Genomic DNA, 23,838 nt, shown 5'->3' with positions numbered 1-23,838 from the left:
AATGACTTCCTTCTTCGCCTGCCAAGCAAAATTGCCTTGGCAGCACCTTTGGGAGGAAAACTGGCTCTATTTCCACAAAATTGGCGCATCATAACAAAGGACAAATGGGTTCTGGATATTATTACCCGAGGCTACAGATTTCATTTTCACACTTTACCACGGATGAGAGGCATGCCAAATCTGCCTCCAAACCAATGGGCAGAGGCACAAACGCAAATTTCAGCTCTTGTGGATATGAAAGCAATTCAAAAGGTACCTACAAAAGGAGCACGGTCAAGGTTTTTACTCTACTATTTCTAGTACCAAGAAAGGACAAAGCCTGGAGACCCATTTTAGACCTCTCAGTTCTAAACACTTACCTGGAGGTACCCAAATTCAAAATGCTCACACTACAGCAGCTTCTTCCCATGCTAGGCAAGGAGTCTTGGCTGGTAACGTTGGACCTCAGAGGCATACCTGCATGTCCCTATCAGACAAGATTGCAGAAGATACCTCTGATTTTTGGCAGGTACAATGCATTATCAATTCTCTGCATTGCCCTTTGGCTTATCTACTGCGCCCAGAGTATTTACAAAATGCCTGGCATCAGTAATTGCATACTGCAGACAACGAGGAATACAAATTTATCCATATCTGGACGACTGCCTGATCCAAGCGGACAGCAAGGCCATTCTATTACAGCATCTGGCATTTGTAACGAAGCTGCTAAGTTGCCTAGGGTACACAGTAAACAAAAAGAAGTCAAAGCTAATACCCTCACAAGACATAATATTCCTGGGTGCCAGGTTAAATACAATGGCCCAGATGGCTTATCTCACGCCAGACAAACAAAAACAACTGTCTCAATACTTCAAAAAGATGGCAACTTTTACCCAGCTCACTGCAAGGAAAATCCTGCAGCCATTGGGGTTCATGGCATCCTGCATTCAACTATTTCCACATGCAAAGCTGCATATGAGGAAATTACAATGGCACCTGAAAAGTCTATGGACTCAACACAGGCACAGCCTCAAAACAAGTATACCTCTCATTCCCTGCCTTCAAAAAGAGTTCCTATGGTGGGCTCAAGCATGTCAAATAAACAAGGGTCTTCCTTTTGTCTTACCTCCAGCAAACCAAACTATGACAACAGATTCTTCAGACTACACCTGGGGAGCACACATAGCAGGACAGTGCATACAGGGCAAATGGTCCGCAAAACAAATGCATGTACACATCAACCAAAAGGAGATGCTAGCTGTGCAAAATGCACTGACAGCCTTCAAGGACCTCTTGCATCCAGGACAACTACTACTAAGGACAGACAACACCACAGTTATGTGGTACATAAACAAACCGGGAGGAACACACTCATACCCTTTATGCAGACAGGCAGTGACCTTGTGGGACACAGCATTGACTTTCAAAGTACAACTGCAAGCACAATTCCTGCCAGGAAAGGAAAACATATTGGCAGACGAATTAAGCAGAAATTTGGCAGATCCTCACGAGTGGAGACTACACCCACAAGTATTTTCAATGATAACTCAAAGGTGGGGACGCCCAGACATAGATCTATTTGCCTCCCCCAACAATTGCCAACTACAGAAATTTTGCACAAGGACTTATCATTCCCTAGCCTGGAAAGTGGACGCCCTATCATTCAGTTGGACAGCACTGACAGTCTATGCCTTCCCACCACTACCTCTCTTGACCAAGGTACTACTGAAAGTCAGATCAGAGAGACCTCAAATGATCCTCATTGCTCTGGACTGGCCACGTCAGCACTGGTACCCATTACTAAGGACCTTGACTCTCAGCCCTCCATGGATCTTACCTTAATTCCCACTTCTGTTGACTCAGCAAAACTCTCAGATCCTTCACAGTCAGCTCAGGACTTTAAATTTAGCTGCATGGAGAATACCTTGAATTATCAATCAACACTTCTCTCAAAGGGCGTCCTGAATGTCATTTTGGAGGCCAGGAGGCCCATCACCAGAAAAACTTACTCAGACAAATGGAAAAGATTTTGTGCATGGAGCCAGGCTAAAGGCCAAAATCCTTGGATACCAAACATTCCTCAAATACTGCAGTACTTAACTGAGATGCTACACAAAGGCCTTTCTTTCTTATCCATTAAGATCCATGCTTCAGCCATTTCAGCTCAATATAATACGGATCCTCCCATATTCTCACACCCTTTACTAAGGCAGTTTCTCAGAGAGGCTAAGAATATAAGACCCCCCGAAAACCCCCAATGCCAGCTTGGGACCGCAACTTCGTTTTAGAAAAATTAACACTGTCTCCTTTCGAACCAGCCTTCTCAGCAGAACTACAATACTTGTCATGGAAAACAGCTCTGTTGCTGGCTATCACCTCAGCACGCAGGGTCTCAGAATTACAGGCACTTATGGCAGTGGAACCTTTCATCATTTTCCATCAGGACAGAGTCTCTTTATGAACTAACCCTACTTTTATGTTAGGCCTGTCACCGGTTCTCAGTGAGGCGCTTTCGCAGCCCTTGACACCTGCTACCTTAGACCAGGTCTGAAGAAGTCTTCCTGCTAAGGGAGACTAAAAGCGCTTTATTTTCATATTTCCTAATAAACCTTTGGAGTTTTACACCTGCTGGTTCAGGACCTTAAACCTGGCAGCATGGCGGATAATGTAGCCATTCAAGACACACCTCTCTCTAAAGCAGTGATGGATGTTATTTTGGAGGCCAGGAGGCCTAGCACCAGAAAATCTTATGCAGAAAAATGGAAGGGATTCTGTGCTTGGAACCAGGCCGAAGGTATTGACACGACTGTTCCAAATATTTCTCAGATTTTGCAATACTTAACTGAGATGCTGGATAAAGGCCTTTCCTTTTCATCAATTAAAATTCATGCCTCTGCCATTTCAGCTCATTACAGCTCATAAAATACAGAACCACCTATTTTTTCTCATCCATTACTAAGGCAGTACCTCAGAGGGGCCAAAAGCATAAGACCTCCAAGGAGAGCACCAATACCTGCATGGGACCTCAACTATGTCTTGGAAAAACTCACACTGCCTCCGTTTGAGCCAGCCTCTGCAGCTAATATAAAAGTCTTATCCTGGAAAACAGCTCTGCTCCTAGCAGTAACCTCCACTAGACGAGTCTCAGAGTTACAGGCACTCATGGCTGTGGAACCTTTTATCATTTTCCATCCTGACAGGGTTTCTCTAAGGACAAACCCTACATTTATGCCTAAGGTAGTGTCCAGTGTGGCCCTTAACCAAACAATTCATTTGCCTACCTGTTCCCCAAACCCACAGAATAAGGGTGAGAGACTCCTGCATTCTTTGGACATTCACAGGCAGCTACGCTTCTACTTGGACAGAACCAAAGCTTTCAGAAAGACTGAACAACTTCTAGTGGCATATGCTGCAGGATCCCAAGGAAAGCCCATCTCGAAAGAGACTATTTTAAAGTGGATAGACCACTGCATTCATTTCTGCTATTCACAGCATGGCAAATCAGTGCGTTAGGGCATTAGGCCCCATTCAACCAGAGCAGCAGCCACTTCAGCAGCCTTCCTCAGAGGAGTACCAACCAAAGACATCTTCGAGGCTGCAACTTGGAGTTCAGTGCATACTTTTACAAAGCACTATCACTTACCTCTCTACTCTAAATCCAGGGCAGGCTTTGCCACTGCAGTTCTTCAGGGACTGATAGCCTCTCCTAATCCTATTTAGCACCAGCCTCCCAACCTCAGCTTTGGGATTCAACCCAATTGTAATGACTGCAACAGTGAAACACGAACATAGTACAGTTGTGTACCTACCATAAATGTAGATGTTCGAGTGTATTCACTGTTGCAGTCCAGGTTACCCTCCCACCATCCCCCTTTTCCTTGCTGGGACTTATCTGTACTTCTCTATTCTATACAACCTATGTGGTGTGTTTGCTTGTAGATGAAGGAAAAGTTTTTTGTGTATGCATGCTTATTGCCATAATTTAGCCTACCTTTTTAGGGGCACCTGACATCTGGGGCAAGAAAAACTGAAGAAAATTGCGTCGGCTGCATCTTTTATACCTCTGGCGCACTGACGTCAGAGAGGAGGCGACAGCAACCGACGCCGGACCTAGACTTTGGAACTCGGGCCGACTGCGGGTAGCCTGCCAGCAGGATAACTCAGTTGTAATGACTGCAACAGTGAATGCACTCTAAAAATCTACATTTATGGTAGGTACACAACTGTACTTTTCTCAATCACAATCCTCTTTGCTCTTTCATATATAAAATTTTTCCTTTACAGGGTTCAGTCTCATCCCCCAAATGAATGAAAATATTGTCATAATATTTTTCATACCTCACTCGTATCATTTACATGGTTGCAACATAGGCTGTTTTACCCAATATTATAGCATTTATCAAATCTGTTTTCTTTCTATATGAAAATCTGTTTTCCAAAAAGCAATCTTTTTTTATTTCTTATAATAACCTTGTCCCATTGCTCATGTTTATATTCACTTCTACCAAGTACCATCCTCAATATATCTATGCACTTTAATATATTCTACACCTGTTAATCTGAAGTAGTTTACTTCATTTGCTCTTCAACCTGTCGGTCCTCTGATCCGTATCGGATCCAACACGGCCGCATTTTCCAGCTACGGCTCCAAGCTCCATGCTCCTCCCCTTACCCATAATGCCCCTGTCTCCCTTAAGATCTCGTTTGCCACCTGAGAAGAGGCAGCGTGGTCCAAGCTCCATTGTGGTAGTGTTGCAGTTAGTGTAAAAATTTTACTTTTGATGCCTTTATAACTATCCTTTTCACTCCTAATCTTTTCTGTACCTTCACAGTGTTCTTTGTGGTTTGTTTCTTCTAGGCTTTTCTATCCTCCTATTTTCTCTTTCAGTGTGTGTGTGTGTGTGTGTGTGTGTGTGTGTGTGTGTGTGTGTGTGTGTGTGTGTGTGTGTGTGTGTGTGTGTGCGCGCGCGCTTTTGAACCGGTTAAGGCATGACTGACACCCCAAAGCCTGGTTTCAAAAGATGCACAGATTATGGCTATAAGCTTTCCCCAGCGGATTGCCACACTCTGTACGTGGTTTGTTTTGGGGTGGCTCACCTCCAGTCCCCCTGTCCTATTTGCACTGGGTTTAACTCCAGAGTTCTCAAACTGATTGTCAAGGGCCTGTTGCCCTCCACTGTTGGGACGGATGTCTCACCTTCCCTCGATAAGAATGTGGTGGCTGCTGCTTTGTCTTCCCCTTCCTCTGCGACTCACCCTCCCGCCAAAAGGCCGGGGGAAGGGGATAAGGTCAAGAAGTACCGGCTTCGCATGCACTCCCCTGACCGCTCGTAGCAGGCCCCCATCTTCGAAGACTAAGCCTGTTTTCAGGCCTGTTTCACCTCTGCTCAGGTCCCCAAGGTTCTTCCCTGAGCCTGAGGTTTTAGTTATCCGGTCACCCCCTAGGCCCTCTCCCACCCACTCTCCCGGCCCACTTCGGTGGCAATCTCCCGCTCTACCTGGAGCCTGTCTGAAGCAGATATGGATAAGATGATGAGATTTGTCCACAATCAAATCCAGATGGGAGGGTCTTGCCAGGGCCTTCTCCCACTGGAGCGGATGCCTTCCAACCAGCATTTAGACCCATCATTCCTTCTCTGATCCGAGGACGGTCGGAGTCGGGTTGGCGCTGGTGGTACCATGTACCTCAATGCTGGCCAGTGCCCTGAGTGTCGGATCCGACTAGATCTGATCTGAGCTCTCGGAGCTGTAGCCTTGGGGGTTGGATCTGAGGGGGTGCTTTGTGCTTCGAGCTTGTCTGAGAGAATCATTACCCTCAGTGTCTCGGCTCCTAGAGGCTCAGCTCGGACTCCCCGGTTGGATCAGGGCGGAGCGGTTTCTGCCAGTTCAGCCTAGGAGGTCAATTCCCCCTCTGCATTTGATGTGGTGGAGAGGGTTCTCTCAGGCTCGAGGCCTCTGATTATTTCATTTTTGGAGTCCATCCAGACCCTCTTGGTTTTGAGTGCAGGTACAACCATCTTGCCCTCACAGGGACAGTCCATAGCCGTGATGTGTCCCAGGATGTTCCAGCCTTGGAACAACCCACTTGCGAGACTTCCCCAGAATGTCCCCCTGAGGAGCCCCCTTGCAAGCATACATGTAAAAGGAGGCACTTGGACTCTCCTCCAAGAGTCCCTCACAGAAGATATGGACCTGGATGAAGGGGAAGGTTCCCCAAGGTCACCCCCCGAGAAGGTCTCCTTTGGGAAGATCTTGGAGATCCACCACCAAAGAGGGGGGTGGTCTGCCACAAAACCAACCTCTGACTAGTCCGTGTTTCTGGAGGCATTCGTCTCAGGCCTGTCTACCTGTTGGGTGTCTCCTCTTGCCAATCCACTCGTGGATTTAATAACATCTAGGGCATGGAAGGATCCGGACACCATAAAACCAATACCCAAGAGCCCCGATAAGGTCTTAAGCCCTCCCACAGACAAATTACACTGGCACAAGGGTTCCCCTGTAGATGCTATGATGGGGAAAGTTCCATGTTCCATCCGCCTGACACTGAGTTGAGAACACTAGATTGTGTTAGGAAGCGAGTCTATGCTTCAGCGACCTTCTGCATGAGGGCGCTAAACTACATGGGGCACGTTATTCGACTCCAGAGAGATCTGGTAAAGGAAGTCACTGAGACGAACCCAGGGACCATGTCGTCAGAGGACAAGACGACGTTCGATGCATGAATGGCCACCCTCAAATCTGTGGCCAACACATCCATGCCATGGAGGGAGCTGCACGGGTGGCGGAGTCAGACATTGCCATCCATCGCCATGCTTGGCTCCCCTTATGTCAGTTCTTGGAGCCCTTCAAGGCATATTTCACCAACACCCCTTCTGATGAATCTTCCCTTTTTGGGAAGAGTCAGAGCGACTTTAGTTCAGAGCGAGAAGGACGGGAAGACACTGTCTGCCTTCAGGGTCCTCTTCTCACTGCCTCAAAGGTCCTATTCTAGGAACCAGTGAGGCCAGAAGAAGAGGTGTTTTCCTGTGACGCTCAGGTCTCACCTTCCCCCAGAGGCAGAGGGGGATACGACAGATGCCAGCCTAGAGGCAGAGGGGGTCTTAGGAATTTCGGGTCCCGAGAACCTTTCTCGGATAAACCCGGACAGCAACCCTGAGGGGTTGCCCGTCTGTCTATCTCTGGAGGCAGTCGGGGGTAGTTTGTCGTTTCACCCACTAGCATGGGATCCCATCCCTACAGATCTGTGGGTGCTGCATGTTGTATCCAGAGGATGTTTCGAACCCTTCAAGGATCTACCCCCTTCTTAAAAAAAAAAAAAAAAAAACCCTCCCGGACGTTCCACCCATGCATCGGGAGGAAGTAGTAGTACAAATAGACTCTCTACTGAGAAAGCGAGCCATCCAACCGGTACCCCCAAACCAGTCCGGATTCGGGGTTTATTTCAGCTTTTTTTTAGTGCAAAAAAAGACAGGGGACTTTGAACCTGTCAGTAACCAAGACAAAATTCTGGATGGTTGATTCAATCTATTCTGCCTTATCTACAAACAGAGACTGGGTGTGCTTGATCAACCTCCAGGATGGGTACTATCACATCAAGATGCACAGGCACTCTAGGAGGTTCCTTCACTTCTGGATTGGAGCCAATCATTACCAATTTTGAGCCCTCCCTTTTGGTCTCACCACAGCCCCCCCCCCCGGGTGTTTACCAAGGTGTAATGGAAGTGGAGCAGCTCACCTGAGGCTTCAGGACATTCAGGTCTTTCCATACCTGGATGATTGGCTCTTTACTGCCCCCTCAGAGCATCTACTTTGTCAGGCCAGGGACTCCTTCCTTCAGTTAGTCAACCAGGTGGGCATCACGATCAATACGAACAAGTCTGCCCTTCAACCTGTCCAGGTTCTAGATTTCATTGGGGCATGGCTGTACACACTACAATCACAGGTGTTCCTCACCTCAGACAGGATACGCAGCTTGAGGCTACATGTCTTGCACATCATTCAGACCCATTTACCAACAGCCAAAGCAGTGTTAAGAGCTTTAGGATCTGTGGCAGCCACTATAAATCTTCTCCCCATGGCATGCCCTTATATGAGGATACTGCAGAGGACTCGAGTGGTTCAGTGGCCCCTGTTAGACCTTACCTTGTCTTTTCCAGTGAGAATTTCAAAAGCATGCAGGGACTTATTTTGGTGGTGGATTCAGTCCCTGGATCTCCTCAAGGGACGTCCTTTTCAACTTCCTTTACCCCAAACCATGGTGACCACAGACACCTCCCTACTTGGGGGGGGCATTGCTTGAGAAGGGACAGTCCAAGGCACATGGTCCCCTTCTTAGACCTATCTGCACGTCAGTGCTGTGGAGATGAGAACGCTGCTTCTTGCGCTGCAGACCCTCCATGCCCATCTTCCTCTGAGAATGATTGCAATTCAGATGGACAGCATGTCAGTGGTCTTGTATATCAACAAAGAGATCTTTTCCCTTATGTCGAGAGGCCATGAGTGCGTGGGAATGGCAATCTCCACCAGCCATTTTCTGGTGGCAACACACATCCCGGGACGGTCCCAACATCTTAGCGGACAGGCTCAGCAGCTCTATCCTGATGCCTTACGAGCGGTCTCTGAAGCCTTCAGTAGTGAAACAGATCTTCCTAGAGTGGGGTTGTCCTTGCTGTGATCTCTTCGTATCTCCTTCCAAAGCGAAATGCAGCGAGTTCTTTGCTGTCACCCCCCCCCCCCCCCCCCCCGCCAGGGGAAGCCCCTAGAGATGCTCCGATCCATGCTTGGCCTCTCGGGCTTCTTTATGCATATCCTCCTCTTCCCCTCATGTCGAAGTTTCTGCAGAAAGCCTGAAGGCTAGGGAGCACTGTGATCCTCATTGCCCCATTCTTGCCTCGACAGGTTTGTTTTCCCTTACTCAGGTCTCGCCTAGTTGTTCCACCATGGACCTTGGATCCGGTCCTGGATCTGCTTTCACATCCCTCGGGGATTCCTTATCCAGATCTGGTCAGTCTGAAGCTCAAGGCTTGGCTGCTCCAGTTCCCATGATTCTTAGGACACCCGGTCTGTCATCTCCCATCAAATCCATTCTGGTGGTGGCTCATAAATCATCCACCAAGAAGGTTTACAGCAGTAAATGGAAACGTTTTTCTATTTGGGCCATTCAGAAGTCTTTGGACTTTTTTCACTGCACCACTTTCAGCGGTTTAAGATTTCCTAGCTAGCATTTTTCATGAAGGCGCTAGATGTTCTTCGTGTTTCACTGTTGCAGTCATTACATTTGGGTTATCTGCTTGCAGTCGGCTTGATTAACAAAATCTTGGGTCCTACGTCGGTTGCGGTCTCTTCTTCCATGACGTCAGGTCGTCAGGGGTATAAAACATGCAGCCAACGTTATTACATCAGTCTTTCTTGCCATGCGGTGCCCGAAGCAGAAGCAGTTCGCAAGTGCCGGTCGGCTGACTCTTAAAATTTTCTTTTTCGAGTTTCAGAACTGAAGTCTTAAACTAAAAGCTAAGTACCCCGTTGGGGAAACTTTTTCTTGCTCTAAAACCAATGTCAGTAAAAGTAAATAATTGCATTTCTTGTGGAAAGCAAATACCTCATAAAGATTTTAATTCGTACTATATTCCTTGCCTAGGCCTTGACCACGACGTACCTCGCTGGCTGTTTTGTGCCTTATTTAAACCACAAACTATCCGTCGGTATATTTGTGCTTCTAAATATTTTGGTGCTCGGTTCAATTATCATGATATGTCTTCGGTAAGCCATTAGACTACAGACATTCTGAAAAAATGCAAAGATGAAAATAGAGACAGGCCCCCCCAGTTCGCCTGTACTCAGTGAGGTGCTTTCGCAACCCTTGATACGTGCTACTTCAGATTCACAGGCCTCTACTGAGACCCATTCAGATTCCAGTATGCCGCGAGATGCCTCAGCTGTGGAAACTGCAGAGACCCATTCGGATTCCAGTATGCCGCGAGATGCCTCAGCTGTGGAAACTGCAGATGTCGCTACCTTGAATGGGTCCGGAGCCGCTGTGCAGGCACCGGCTTCTGAGGGTGTATTCAGGCTTACTGACTTGCATATTAAATCAATGCCATCTTCTTCTTCAAGGCCTAAAACTCGAACCATGCCTAGAAAACTAATGCCAAGATTGCATGGTCAGGCCTCTATGCCTAAAAAACAAATAAGAATGACTGAAGATCTTATTACTTTAATCAGGGGAAGCCAACATTCCCCCTTTAAGAGACCTTGGACTGAGTTTGCTTATAAAACTTCTGATCAGGATTCTGAAATTTGTTTTCTATGATGACCAGGATTTACCCTTAAATACCTATGAGGATTTTGATGCTGAGGACTCTATCCCCCCCAAGAGGATTTCTCTTTTGGTGAAACCTTGCATACTCTCAGGGAGCATTTTCATTGGAAAAGTCAGGATTTCTCTGATTCTAAAAAGAGGCTTAGGGATTTCTTACTCCTGCCCCAGCACAGGCCTTTAGCTATACCTCCTGTACTGGACTTTGTTGATGATGCCTTTTCGGAATCTAGCATGGCCCCTGACTCTAACTCCTGCCTCCAGAAAACGTGATAGATATTACAGGGTTCCTGACTCTCCAGTTCCTTTTCAAAAATCCTACTGGGGATCCGGAAACCATTTCACAGGGACCCAAGGGCATTAAAGCTACTACTGCCAGAAATCCTACCCTCTCTGATAAGAGACTCCAGGGCGCTGGATAGATGGGGAAAGAAGGTATACAATTCTGCAACTTTGGCCATTAGGGCCTTGAATTGCCAGTTACATATGTTAAAGTATCAGCTGCATATTATTGGATTGCTTAAATAGAAAATGATGTTTCCTGACAGTGCTGAAAATAAGGATTTACAGTATTTAATGCATTCTGCTGAACACGTTGGTAAACATACATTGCAGTGTGGATGTTCTTCGTGTTTCACTGTTGCAATCATTCTGTTTGGGTAATCTGCTGGCAGGTTTCCCTCAGTCTGACTGAATAAACAAAGTCTTGGGTCCTGCGTCGATTGCTGTCTCCTCTTCCATGACGTCAGGTCGTCAGGGGTATAAAACATCCAGCCGATGCCATTTTATTCAGTCTTTCTTGCCGCGCAGTGCTCGAAGCAGAAGCAGTTCGCAAGTACCAGTCGGCCGACTCTCAAAGTTTTCACATTCGAATTTCAGAACCGAAGTCTTCAAACTAAAGCGAAGTACCCAGTTGGGGAAACTTTTTCTTGCTCCTTACTGATGTCAGTAAAAGTTAATAATTGCATTCCTTGTGGGAAGCAAATACCTCATAAGGATTTTCATTTGTACTGTATTCCTTGCCTAGGCCCAGATCATAACTTGCTTTGCTGTCGGTTTTGTGCTAGATTTAACCAACGCACTATTAAGCATCAGTATATTTTTGCTTCTAAATATTTTGGATCAAGATTTAATTATCCTGAAATGTCATCGGTTAGCAATCCGACTACCGGAGTTCACAGAAAACGCCAAGAAACAGGCAGAGACAGACAGTCCAGGTCCAAAACTGACTAAGCTTCTCCTAAGCTAGTCGCCAGTACTCGGTGAGGTGCTTTTGCAGCCCCTGATACCTGCTACTTTTGAGTCGCAGGTCTCTACCGAGACCCATTCGGAGTCCAGTATGCCGCGAGATTCTCAGAGTATTGAACCCACGGATTTCTCTCCTTTGGATGGGTCCAGAGCTGCTGAGCAGGCACCAGCTTCTGAGGTTGTTTTCAGGCCTCAACATTTTTATATTAAACCGATGCCAGCCTCAAAAACAAGATCAAAAACATCTATGTCTAAAAAACCGATGCATGAGCCATGTGCTCAGGCCCCTATGCCTAAAAAACAGATGATCAAAATGGCTGAGGACTTAATTACCTTCATCAGCCCCCCCCCCTGCTAAACCGCCTAGGAAAGGCACTGATTATGAATCTTCATTTCAGGTTTCCATTTCTTTTGATTCCTCTTCTGATCAGGAATGTTCTATTCCACCCTATGATTCTGATGCAGAGGAATCCATCCCATCTGCAGCTCCTCCTGAGGATCTCTCTTTTGAAGAGACTTTGCATACTTTAAGGGAACATTTTCACTGGGAGAGTCAGGACTTCTCCAAATCAAAAAAAAGGCTTAGGGATTTCCTTCTTCCTCAGCATAGGCCTTTGGCAATACCTCCTGTATTAGACAGTGTTGATGTGTTTTTGGAATCGAGCATGGCTCCTGATTCCCTACCTCCAGCTCCTAGCAAGCCCGACAGATATTACAGGGTTCCTGACTCCCACAAATTTCTATTCAAAAGTCCTGCTGCTGATCCGGAGACTATTTCACAGGGTCCCAAGAGTGTAAAGGCCTCTACAGCCAAAAATCCTATCCCCTCTGATAGAGATTCCAGGGCGCTGGATAGATGGAGAAAGGTTTATACATCTGCAACCTTGGCAATCAGGGCCTTAAACTGCCAGTTTCATATGCTTAAATATCAACAGCATGTTCTGGGCTTACTGAAACAAAGTGATGTTGATTTCTGATTGTGTGGAAAATAGAGTTACAGGAATTATTGCATTCAGCAGAACAAGTTGGAAAGCATACTTTGCAATGTGGTTTTGATTCCTTGGAGGCCTCTTGCAGGGCCGCAGTTACTGGATCTGTGATTAGAAGGCATGCTTGGCTCAAGGAGCAAAATCTGCCTGTTATGTTAAAGCTAAATTGTTGCATGCCCCCTTGCAGCATGATACTCTGATAATAAGGCAGAAGAGGTTTTAGAGAAAATGGAAGACAAAGCTAAATCTATGCAAACAGTAAAAGATTTCTTGCAAGTGCAGCCACCCAGGTTCAGTAGACACTGGCCTACAAAAAATTGGTCCTTTCCTGTATTCAACAGAGCCACTCAGGGCAAATCCAGACGCTCAAAAGGCTCTAGATACCAATCACAGGGTTCTTACAGGTCAAAGCAATGGGGTGCCTCCACCTCCAAATCTGGAGGAAACAAAGCACAACCCTACAGTAAGCAGTCTCAATGACTTTCCTCTACCTTCACCAAGCACTTACCTTTTGGCAGCCCCCTTGGGGGGAAAACTAGCACTTAATGCTCAAAATTGGCAGTTAATTACCCAGGACAAGTGGGTATTAAACATACTATCCCAGGAGTACAGATTTCATTTCCGTGCTTCGCCAATTCCAAACGGATGGCCTGATCTGCCACAAAATCAGTGGGCAGAGACTCAAACAAGTTATGTTCCTCATGGATATGGGGCTATTCAATTGGTACCAGAAAAGGAAAAAGGACAATGTTTTTATTCAAGACTTTTCCTGGTACCCAGAAAAGACAATGCCGGGCGTCCAATGCTGGACTTATCGATTTTAAACACGTTCCTGGACATTCCAAAATTCAAAATGCTGACTTTACAACAGCTACTGCCTATGCTGGGCAGGAACACTTGGTTGGTGTTTCTAGATTTAAGAGGCATACCTGCATATCCCAATAAGGGAATCATGCAGAAGATACCTCTGCTTCAAGGCAGGTTTTTTGCATTACCAATTCTCTGCACTGCCCTTTGGCTTATCTACTGCTCCCAGGGTCTTTACAAAGTGCCTGGCACCAGTAATTGCATTTTGCAGACAAAGAAGCATACAAATTTATCCTCATCTGGACGACGGTCTCATTCAAGCAGAGGACAAGGGCACTCTTCTTCAACATCTGCGTTTGTAAAAAGGCTCCTAACATGTCTAGGGTACACAATAAATGAAAAGAAATCCCAACTGGTACCCTCTCAAATTACATTCCTGGGTGCAAGCTTGAATACAACTGCCCAGATGGTTTACCTTACGCCAGACAAAGGCAACTGACAACATACTTCAAACAAATGGCACAAAAACCCAGTTATCTGCAAGACAAATTCTGCAGGCTTTAGGGTTCATGGCATCCTGCATTCTACTAATTCCATATGCGAGACTGCATATGAGGAAACTTCAATGGTACCTAAAAAGTTTATGGAGTCAACATTGTCACAGTCTGGAAACAATGATTCCTCTCATTCCCTGCCTACAACAGGAGTTTCTTTGTTGGGCAGAGACATGTCACCAAAACAAGGGACTGTCATTCACTCTACCCCCTGCCACCCAAACCCTAACTACAGACGCATCAGACTATGCTTGGGGGGCCCACCTGGCAGGGAGATGCATTCAGGGCAAATGGAGCTCAAACCAAATGCATCTGCATATCAACCAGAAAGAAATGCTAGCTGTTCAGAATGCTCTGACAGCCTTCAAGGACTTCATCCAGAACAATTACTGATAAAGACGGACAACACCACAGTTATGTGGTACATAAACAAGCAGGGGGGTACACATGCCTACCCCCTTTGCAGACAAGCCATGGTCTTGTTGAACCCAGCCTTGACTTATCAAATACATCTTAAAGCTCAGTTCCTGCCAGGAAAGCAAAATACTCTGGCAGACCTAAGCAGAAATCTTATGGACCCGCACAAATGGAAACTGTATCCACAAATCTTCAGCATGATAACACATAAATGGGGGAGCCCAGACATAGATCTATTTGCCTCTCCCCAAAGCTATCAGTTGGACAAATTCTGCACAAGAACTCATCACAAAAAAGCATGGAAAGTGGATGCTCTATCCTTCAGCTGGAAAAAACTATCAGTCTATTTTTTCCCCTCTCTGCCTCTACTCTCCAAGGTCTTACTAAAAGTCAGATAGGAAAAAAACAAAAATAAATCCTAATTGCTCCGGACTGCCCTCGCCAGCACTGGTACCCGCTTCTAAGGAATATGTCACACCTTTCTTTGTGGTACTTGCCACAAACACCTCATCTACTGTCTCAGCAGAACTATCAAATTCTGCACACTAAGCTCCAAACTCTGAATCTTGCAGCATGGCTAATCAACTAATTATTCAAACCATATCTCTCAGTAAATCTGTGATGGTTTCATTTTGGAAGCCAGAAGGCCTAGTACTAGAAAATCTTAAGCTGAAAAATGGAAGAGATTCTGTGCTTGGAACCAAGCTCAAGGAATAGACACAGCAAAGCCCAATATTTCTCAGATTTTACAATACTTAACTGAGATGCTTGACAAGGGCCTTTCTTTTTCTTCAATAAAAATCCATGCCTCTGCCATTTCGGCTCATTACAACACAGAGCCTCCCTTCTTTTCTCATCCACTGCTTTTAACAGTATCTCAGAGGGTCAAAAATTTAAGGCCTCCCAGGAGAACACCAACTCCTGCATGAGACCTCAATTTTGTGTTGGAAAAACTCACCCTGCCTCCTTTTGAACCAGCAGCTACTGCAGATATAACATTTTTATCTCGGAAGACAGCTTTTCTTTTGGCAGTCACTTCAGCAAAAAGGGTTTCAGAACTACATGCTCTCATGGCAGTGGAGCCTTTCATTATATTTCCCTGGACAGGGTGGCTCTCAGGACCAATCCTTCTTTTAGGACTAAGGTGGTATCCATTGTGGCTCTTAACCAGACCATTCACCTGCCAACATTTTTCCCAAATCCACAGAACAAGGGAGAGCGGATTTTGCATTCATTGGATGTGCACAGACAGCTAATTTCCTACTTAAACAGGACAAAATCTCTAAGAAAGTCTGAACAACTGCTGGTAGCATTTGCTGCAAGATCAGAGGGGAAGGCTATATCAAAGCAGACTATTTCTAAATGGATAAGCCACTGCATTCATTTCTGCTATTTGCACCATGGTAAGCATGTGCCCAAGGGAATCGGATCCCATTCCTCCAGGGCTGCCTCTACTTCAGCAGCTTTTCTCAGAGGGGTCCCAGCCAAATATATTCTAGAAGCTGCTACTTGGAGCTCTGTTCATACATTCACAAAGCATCATCATTTACCTCTCTTCTTTAAATCCAGGGCAGGCTTTGCCACTGCAGTCTTGCAGTGCCTTATAGCTGCTCCTAATGCTGTTTAGTTCCATCCTCCCATCCATCGCATTGGGATTCTACCCAAATGTTATGACTGCAACAGTGAAACACGAAGAACATAGTACAGTTGTGTACACTTACCATAAATGTAGATGTTTGAGTGTGTTCACTGTTGCAGTCTGGGTTACCCACCCGCCATCCCCCATTCTATACCTTTTCTTTCCTTCACTATACTCCAAAAGCCTTTGTGGTGTATTTGCTTTTAGTTGAAGGTAAATTTTATGTTTCTGAGGTGCATTTATATATTTACAGTTTATTTATATATATTTTTGCTCCCTACGGGAGCACCTGACATCTGGGGCAAGAAAAACTGATTTAAATGGCGTTGGCTGTATGTTTTATACCCCTGACGACCTGACGTCATGGAAGAGGAGACTGCAACCGACGCAGGACCCAAGACTTTATTCAGGTCGATGGAGGGCAACCTGCCAGCGGATTACTCAAATGTAATGACTGCAACAGTGAATACACTCTAACATCTACATTTATGGTAAGTGTAGACAACTGTACTTTGTGTACACTTAACCATAAATGTAGATGTTCAAGTGTATTCAATGTTACAGTCCTGGTTACCTTCCCTCCAACCCCCTGACTTCTCTATACTTTCTACCTATCCTTTTGTTTTGGCCATATCTTATAACAGTGGTATTTACTTTTTACTGGGGGTGTTCCACACCATGTAATTGCTTCCTATTTTGGAGGCTCCTGACATCTGGGGCAAGAAAAACTGATGTAATGGCGTCAGCTACATGTTTTATACCCCTGACGACCTGACTTCGTGGAGGAAGTGACAGCATTCGACGCAGAAATCCCAAGACTCTGGTATTCGTGCTGACTAAGGGCTACCTGCAGGCAGATAAGCAAAGTGTGATGACTGCAACAGTGAATACACTCAAACATCTGCATTTATGGTAATTGTACACAACTGTACTTTTTCTTTTTAGCAATTATTAAAATCAGGTGTAAGCCATACTGTCTTGGGATTACCACCTCCATTGCCAATTGCCTGAAGACTCTTGAAAAGCATTCTGTCTGTAAAAGTCGTAATTTTTTTCCCAGTTGTGAGATGTTCATCATGTTACACTGTTGCAGTCATCACACTTGGGTTATCCTGCTGTCAGGCGGTCCCGCAGTCAGCCAGAGTGCCAAAGTCTTGGTCTGGCGTCAGTTGCTGTCGCTTCTTCCCTGACATCAGTACGTCAGATGTATATAAGAGGCATCCAACGCCATTGTCTTCAGTCTTTCTTGCCGCGCGGTGCCCGAAGCAGAAGCAGTTTGCAAGTGCCGGTCGGCCGACTCCGGAGATTTTCAAATCGAATTTCAGACCGAAGTCTTCAATAAAGCTAAGTACCCCATTGGGGAACCTTTTCTTGCCTCAGTCCGATGTTAGAAAAAGTTATCAATTGCATTTCTTGTGGGAAGCAAATACCTCATAAGGACTTTTATTGTATTCCTTGCCTAGGCCCAGACCACGACGTCACAGGTTGTCGGTTTTGTGTTAGGTTTAACAAACGAACTATTAAACGTCGGTTTGATTTCGCCCGAAATTATTTTGGTAGGAAATTTAATTATACCATCTATACGACCGGAATGCATAAAAAACGCAAAGATAAGGACAGGCAGCCGAGACCCAAACCAGACTCCGAGGCCTCTGCTAGGCCAGTCGCAGGTTCTCCGGTTTTCAGTGAGGCGCCTATGCAGCCCCTGACTACCGCTGATTTAGAACCCCAGGCGGCATCCGATTCCCAAGCGGAGATTGCTAGGCCTCCACAACCTTTATCTTTAGGCCCTTCCGACTCCATGGCTGAAGGAAATTCTGGTGCAGTTGAAACACCTTCAGTTGCAGAAGGTGTCTTTAGACCGACTACACTCATTATTAAAGCCTATGCAAAGCTGAAAACTCATTTAAAAGAAAAGAAGACTGTACAGCAGTCTCCAGTACAAGGCCCCATGCCTAAGAAACAGATGCTTAAGATGGCTGAAGACTTAATTACCCTAATCAGGGGTTCCCATCCCCCTCCTGATAAAAGGCCTAGACAGGAGGAGGACTACGCTTCCTCTGACCACGTCTCAATTTCCTCAGATTCTTCTTAGGAACAGGAATACTCTTTTCCCCCTTAAGACTCTAATGCTGAAGAGTCTATTCCTTCAGCATCTCCCCCAGAAGACTACTCTTTTGGGGAAACTTTACATACCATGAGGGAACATTTCCACTGAGAAGGCCAGGGTTACTCTGATTCTAAGAAAAGGCTCAGAGACTTCTTTTTACTACCCCAGCACAGACCACTTGTTATTCCACCCTTGTTAGACATTGTGGATGATGTTTATTCAGAATCTAGCCTTAACCCAGATTCACTACCTCCTGCAACAGCCAAACCAGACAGATACTGCAGAGTCCCTGACTCACACAAATTCCTATATAAAAGCCCTGTTGCTGACCCAGAAACAATTTCCCAGGGTCCCAAAGGGGTTAAGGCCTCTATTGCTAAAAATCCTGTACCCTCTGAAGGGGATTTTAGAGCACTAGACAGATTGGGAAAGAAAGTATATACCTCAGCTACTCTAGCTATGAGGGCCTTAAATTGCCAGTTTCACATGCTGAAATATTAATAATATTTGATGTCTCAATTAAAACAAAAAATGATCACACATACAGAGCAGCCTGATTACAAGGAAATGCAAGATTTGTTGCATGCAGCTGAACAAGTGGGAAAACCTGCTTTGCAATGTGGATTTGATTCACTGGAAGCTTCTTGTAGGGCAGCAGTGACAGGGTCTGTCATACGTAGGCATGCTTGGTTAAAAAAACAAACTTTACCTGATCATGTTAAAGCAAAGTTATTGGATGCACCCTTACAGCAGGATGTTTTATTTGGTGTAAAAGCAGAAGAGGTTTTTAAGAAAATGGAGGATAAGGCAAAATCTATGCAGATGGTCAAGGATTTTTTACAGGTTCAACCCTCTCGTTTCAGCAGAAATTGGCCAACCAAAAACTGGTCCTTTCCAGCTTCTGACAGACCACAGAGGGGCAAATACAGACTCCCAAGAGGCAGAGGTCAGTCACAAGGCTCTTGCAAGCCTTGACAATGGGGTGCCACAACCCAGAAATGAGGAGAAGACAGGTCTCAAACTATCAGAAGACAATCACAATGACTTACCCCTCAGACTGCCAAGCAAATCCCTCTTGGCAGCTCCCTTGGGAGGAAAACTAGCACTTTTTGCAGACAACTGGCACATCATCACAAAAGACAAATGGGTCCTAAATATTGTATCTCAAGGATACAGATTCCACTTTCACACTTTACCAAGGATAAAAGAAATGCCAAACCTGCCACCAAATCAATGGGCAGAGGCTCAAAAACAAATTACAGCTCTCATGGACATGAGAGTCATTCATCAGGTTCCTACACAGGAGCAAGGACAAGGATTTTACTCAAGACTCTTTCTAGTTCCCCGAAAGGACAAAGCCTGGAGACCCATTCTGGACCTCTCAATTCTAAACACATATCTGGAAGTACCCAAATTCAAGATGCTAACACTACAGCAACTTCTTCCCATGCTGGGCAAGAAGGCTTTGCTAGTAACGTTGGACCTCAAGGAGGCATACCTGCATGTCCCTATCAGACAAAATTGCAGAAGATACCTCCGATTTATAGCAGGTTCAACCCATTACCAATTTTCTGCACTGCCCTTTGGCTTGTCTACTGCGCCCAGGGTCTTCACAAAATGCCTTGCACCAGTAATTGCATACTGCAGACAAAGAGGAATTCAAATATATCCATACCTGGACGACTGCCTTATTCAAGCAGAAAGCAAGGACATTCTTTTAAAGCATTTGGTGTTTGTCAAAAACCTATTAAGTTGCCTAGGGTACACACTAAACGAAAAGAAGTCAAAACTAGTGCCCTCACAAGACATAATATTCCTGGGTGCCAGCTTAAATACAACGGCCCAGATGGCTTATCTCACGCCAGACAAGCAAGGACAACTGACTCAATACTTCAAAATGATGGCAACAAAGACCCAACTCCCTGCAAGAAAAATTCTGCAGGCCTTGGGATTCATGGCATCTTGCATACTACTAATACCATATGCAAAACTGCATATGAGGAAATTACAATGGTACCTGAAAAGCGTATGGACTCAACACAGCCACAGCTTGGCAACATTAGTACCACTCATTCCCTGCCTTCAACAGGAGTTTCTATGGTGGGCTCGGGCATGTCACCTCAACAAGGGTCAGCCTTTTACCTTACCCACAGCCAGGCAAACTATAACAGATGCATCGGATTATACCTGGGGAGCACACATGACAGGACAGTGTGTTCAGGGCAAATGGTCTGCAGATCAAAGGCATCTACAAATCAATCAAAAAGAGATGCTAGCTCTACAAAATGCCCTAACAGCTTTCAAGGACCTCCTACATCCAGGACAACTCCTAATAAAGACGGACAACACCACAGTGATGTGGTACATAAACAAGCAAGGGGGCACACATTCCTACCCTCTATGCAGGCAAGCAATGACCTTGTGAAACACAGCACTGACCTACCAAGTTCAACTACAAGCACAATTCCTGCCAGGAAAGAAAAACACATTGGCAGACTAAGTAGAAACATCATAGATCCTCAGGAGTGGAAACTAGATCCACAAGTATTCGCAATGATAACTCAAAAATGGGGGAGCCCAGACATATATATGTTTGCCTCCCCCCAAAACTACCAACTATGGAAATTTTGCACAAGGACATACCACACACTAGCTTGGAAAGTGGACGCCCTCTCATTCAGTTGGAAAACATTAACAGTGTATGCCTTTCCTCCACTGCCTCTTCTGACAAAGGTGCTGCTGAAAGCCAGATTGGAGAGGCCACAAATGATGCTCATTGCTCCAGGCTAGCCATGCCAACACTGGTATCCAATACTAAGGAACATGGCTCAAGGCCCACCATGGATTTTACCTCAAATTCCTCACCTGCTCACTCAGCAAAACAATCAGATTTTACACAGCCAGCTCAAGACTTTAAATCTGGCTGCATGGCAAATTAACTAAACAACCAGTCAACACTTCTCTCTAAAGCTGTTATGGATGCCATTCTGGAGGCCAGGAGGCCCAGCACCAGGAAAACCTATTCAGACAAATGGAAAAGATTATTCGCCTGGAACCAGGCTAAAAGCCAAAATCCCCTTGTCCCAAATATTCCTCAGATTCTACAATATTTATCTGAGATGTTGCACAAAGGACTTTCCTTTTCATCTATTAAGATCCACACCTCAGCTATTTCAGCTCAATACAACACAGATCCTCCTATATTTTCACATCCATTACTAAGACAGTACCTCAGAGGGGCTAAGAACATAAGACCGCCCCGGAGAGCACCAACACCAACTTGGGATCTCAACTTTGTTTTGGAAAAACTTACACTACCGCCCTTTTGAACCAGCTTTTACAGCTGATTTACAGTTTCTATCATGGAAAACTGCCCTGCTGCTAGCAATAACTTCAGCACGAAGAGTCTCAGAGCTACAGGCCCTAATGGCAGTGGAGCCTTTCATCATTTTTCATCGACAGAGTCACTTTACAAACTAACCCTTCCTTTATGCCAAAGGTGGTATCCAGTGTGGCCCTAAACCAAACCATTCATTTGCCCACCTTTTATCCAAACCCCCAAAACAAAGGGGAAAGGCTCCTACACTCTTTGGACATTCAGAGGCAATTACGTTCCTACTTGGATAAAACTAAGGCTTTCAAAAAATCTGACCAGCTCTTTGTATCCTATTCTGCAGGATCACAAGGAAAGGCTATCTTAAAACAGACCATTTCAAAATGGATAGGACATTGTATCCGTTTCTGCTACACACACCATGGGAAACCTGTACCTGGTAACATTAGGCCCCATTCCACCAGGACTACAGCAACATCAACAGCCTTCCTCAGAGGGGTACCAACCAAGGATATTTTGGAGGCTGCAACTTGGGAGTTCAGTGCACACCTTCACCAAACACCATCACTTACCTCTATACTCTAAAACCAGAGCTTGCTTTGCCACTGCAGTTCTGCAGGGCCTACTAGCTTCTCCAAACCCTGTTTAGTTCCACCGCCCATCCTTAGCTTTGGGATTCAACCAAAGTGTGATAACTGCAGCAGTGCAACACGAACACAGTACAGTTTTGTACCTACCATAAATGTAGATGTTCGAGTGTTCACACCGCTGCAGTCCAGGTTACCCTCCCTCCATCCCCTCGGACCTAGCTGAACTTTTCTATAACTTTCTATCCTGTACAACCTTTGTGGTGTATTTGCTTGTAACTGAAGGTATTCCTTTTATATGTTTTATTAGCAATATGTATTGCCTACCTACTTGGGGGCACCTGACATCTGGGGCAAGAAAAACTGAAGAAAATGGCATTGGATGCCTCTTGTATACCCCTGGCGCACTGACGTCAGGGAAGAAGTGACAGCAACTGACGCCGGACCAAGACTTTGTAACTCTGGCCCACTGCGGGACCGCCTGATGGCAGGGCAGGATAACCCAAGTGTGATGACTGCAGCAGTGTGAACACTCGAACATCTACATTTATGGTAGGTACAAAACTGTACTTTGTGTTTTGTAGTTCAGTTTTAAGAGATTGTGTAATTTAGTCATTAACTTGAATTATTTTTATTCAGAGTGATGCACACAGGGCAGTTCTTAGTCATTTGCCATTTTCTAAAACATTTGTGAAAAGGAAGACATTTTTCAGTCTTAAAAAAGAAAATTAACAGGCTTCCTTACTTTAGGTGAAAAATGAAGATGAAGACTTCGGTTGGGGAGTGGTGGTCAACTTCTCTAAGAAGTCTACTGTAAAGGTAATTCATTTGAATGAATTGTATTTATTTACTAGTTATTTAACATTTGTTCTAAATTCAGGTTACCATAAAGTCTAGTCTGTTCATTTGTGCTTGAATATTTGTATTTCGTCTGTGCCGTGTGTTTTATTGGACAGACGGTTTTTCCTGCCTTTTAGCAAGAAAGTCTAAATGGGCAAGGTGCCCATTTTCAGCGGATGAATGAGGAGAGAAGCCCCCAAAGTACTACAGAAACATTTTAAGAACAATACTTTTGCAGTCTTCAAAAATAATACAAGAATGTCTGCAGTTTAAATAATTATATCAGATTAGACATAATGTGAATATGTTGGTTAAGGGATAGATATAATATCCACAGGATAGACAGGAGAAATAAAAGGGGGGGTGGAATAGCAGTTATGTATAAGAATACAATGAATGTCATCAGGAATTCATTACAACCTCCCAAAGTTTTTAACGTTGAACTCATTGCTCTAAAAGTTTGCCTAAACACCCAAAAATCCATTAATCTTATAGTAATTTATATCCCTCCAGGGAAGAACACAGAAAACTTAGAACAAACTCTTAGCTGGCTAACCTCTAACTACCCTCAAGAAACGATTATACTCGGGGATTTCAATATTGACTGGTCTCACTGCACCGCTAATATTAACCCCCTTCCAATTAACTTACACGGTTTCTCCCAAAATATCTTATCTCCAACCAGAATTGGCAACGCTCACCAAAAAGAAAGCACCATTGACTGGATTCTAACAAGGATCCACTCAGTTATAGCTCGGTAACTCTTCCCAACGATCTTAGCGACCACCTAATCACCTATATAATTAAACATAAAACCTCATCAACTAACCCCCCTTCATACAGATTAGTAAGAAATAAGAAGAACTTTAATCCACTACTGTTCCTTGCAGAACTCAAGTCCTGTAACTGGTCCATCCTAAAAACCCTACCCTTACAAGACAGTGTTACTCACTTTAATAACACTTTCCTTAATATACTTAACTGCCATGCCCCCAATCGGAAAATTAGATCCAAAGAAC

General features: G+C 45.0%; 1 protein-coding gene across 1 annotated transcript in view; it reads left to right on the top strand.

The window, feature by feature from the left end:
• MTREX (Mtr4 exosome RNA helicase) overlaps nucleotides 1–23,838 on the top strand; it is a 1,888,266-nt gene that overhangs the window by 1,174,066 nt on the left and 690,362 nt on the right. The window contains exon 18 of the mRNA XM_044063928.1: nucleotides 22,730–22,798. Within this exon, the coding sequence (XP_043919863.1) occupies nucleotides 22,730–22,798 (69 nt within the window). The remainder of the gene's footprint in view (nucleotides 1–22,729; nucleotides 22,799–23,838) is intronic.

This window comes from Protopterus annectens, chromosome 2.part2 (assembly GCF_019279795.1).
Source record: "Protopterus annectens isolate FY-2018-M chromosome 2.part2, PAN1.0, whole genome shotgun sequence".
Lineage (NCBI taxonomy): Eukaryota > Metazoa > Chordata > Ceratodontiformes > Protopteridae > Protopterus > Protopterus annectens.
The sequence above is the reverse complement of the archived record's forward strand: the minus strand, read 5'-3'. Positions and strand labels throughout refer to the sequence as shown.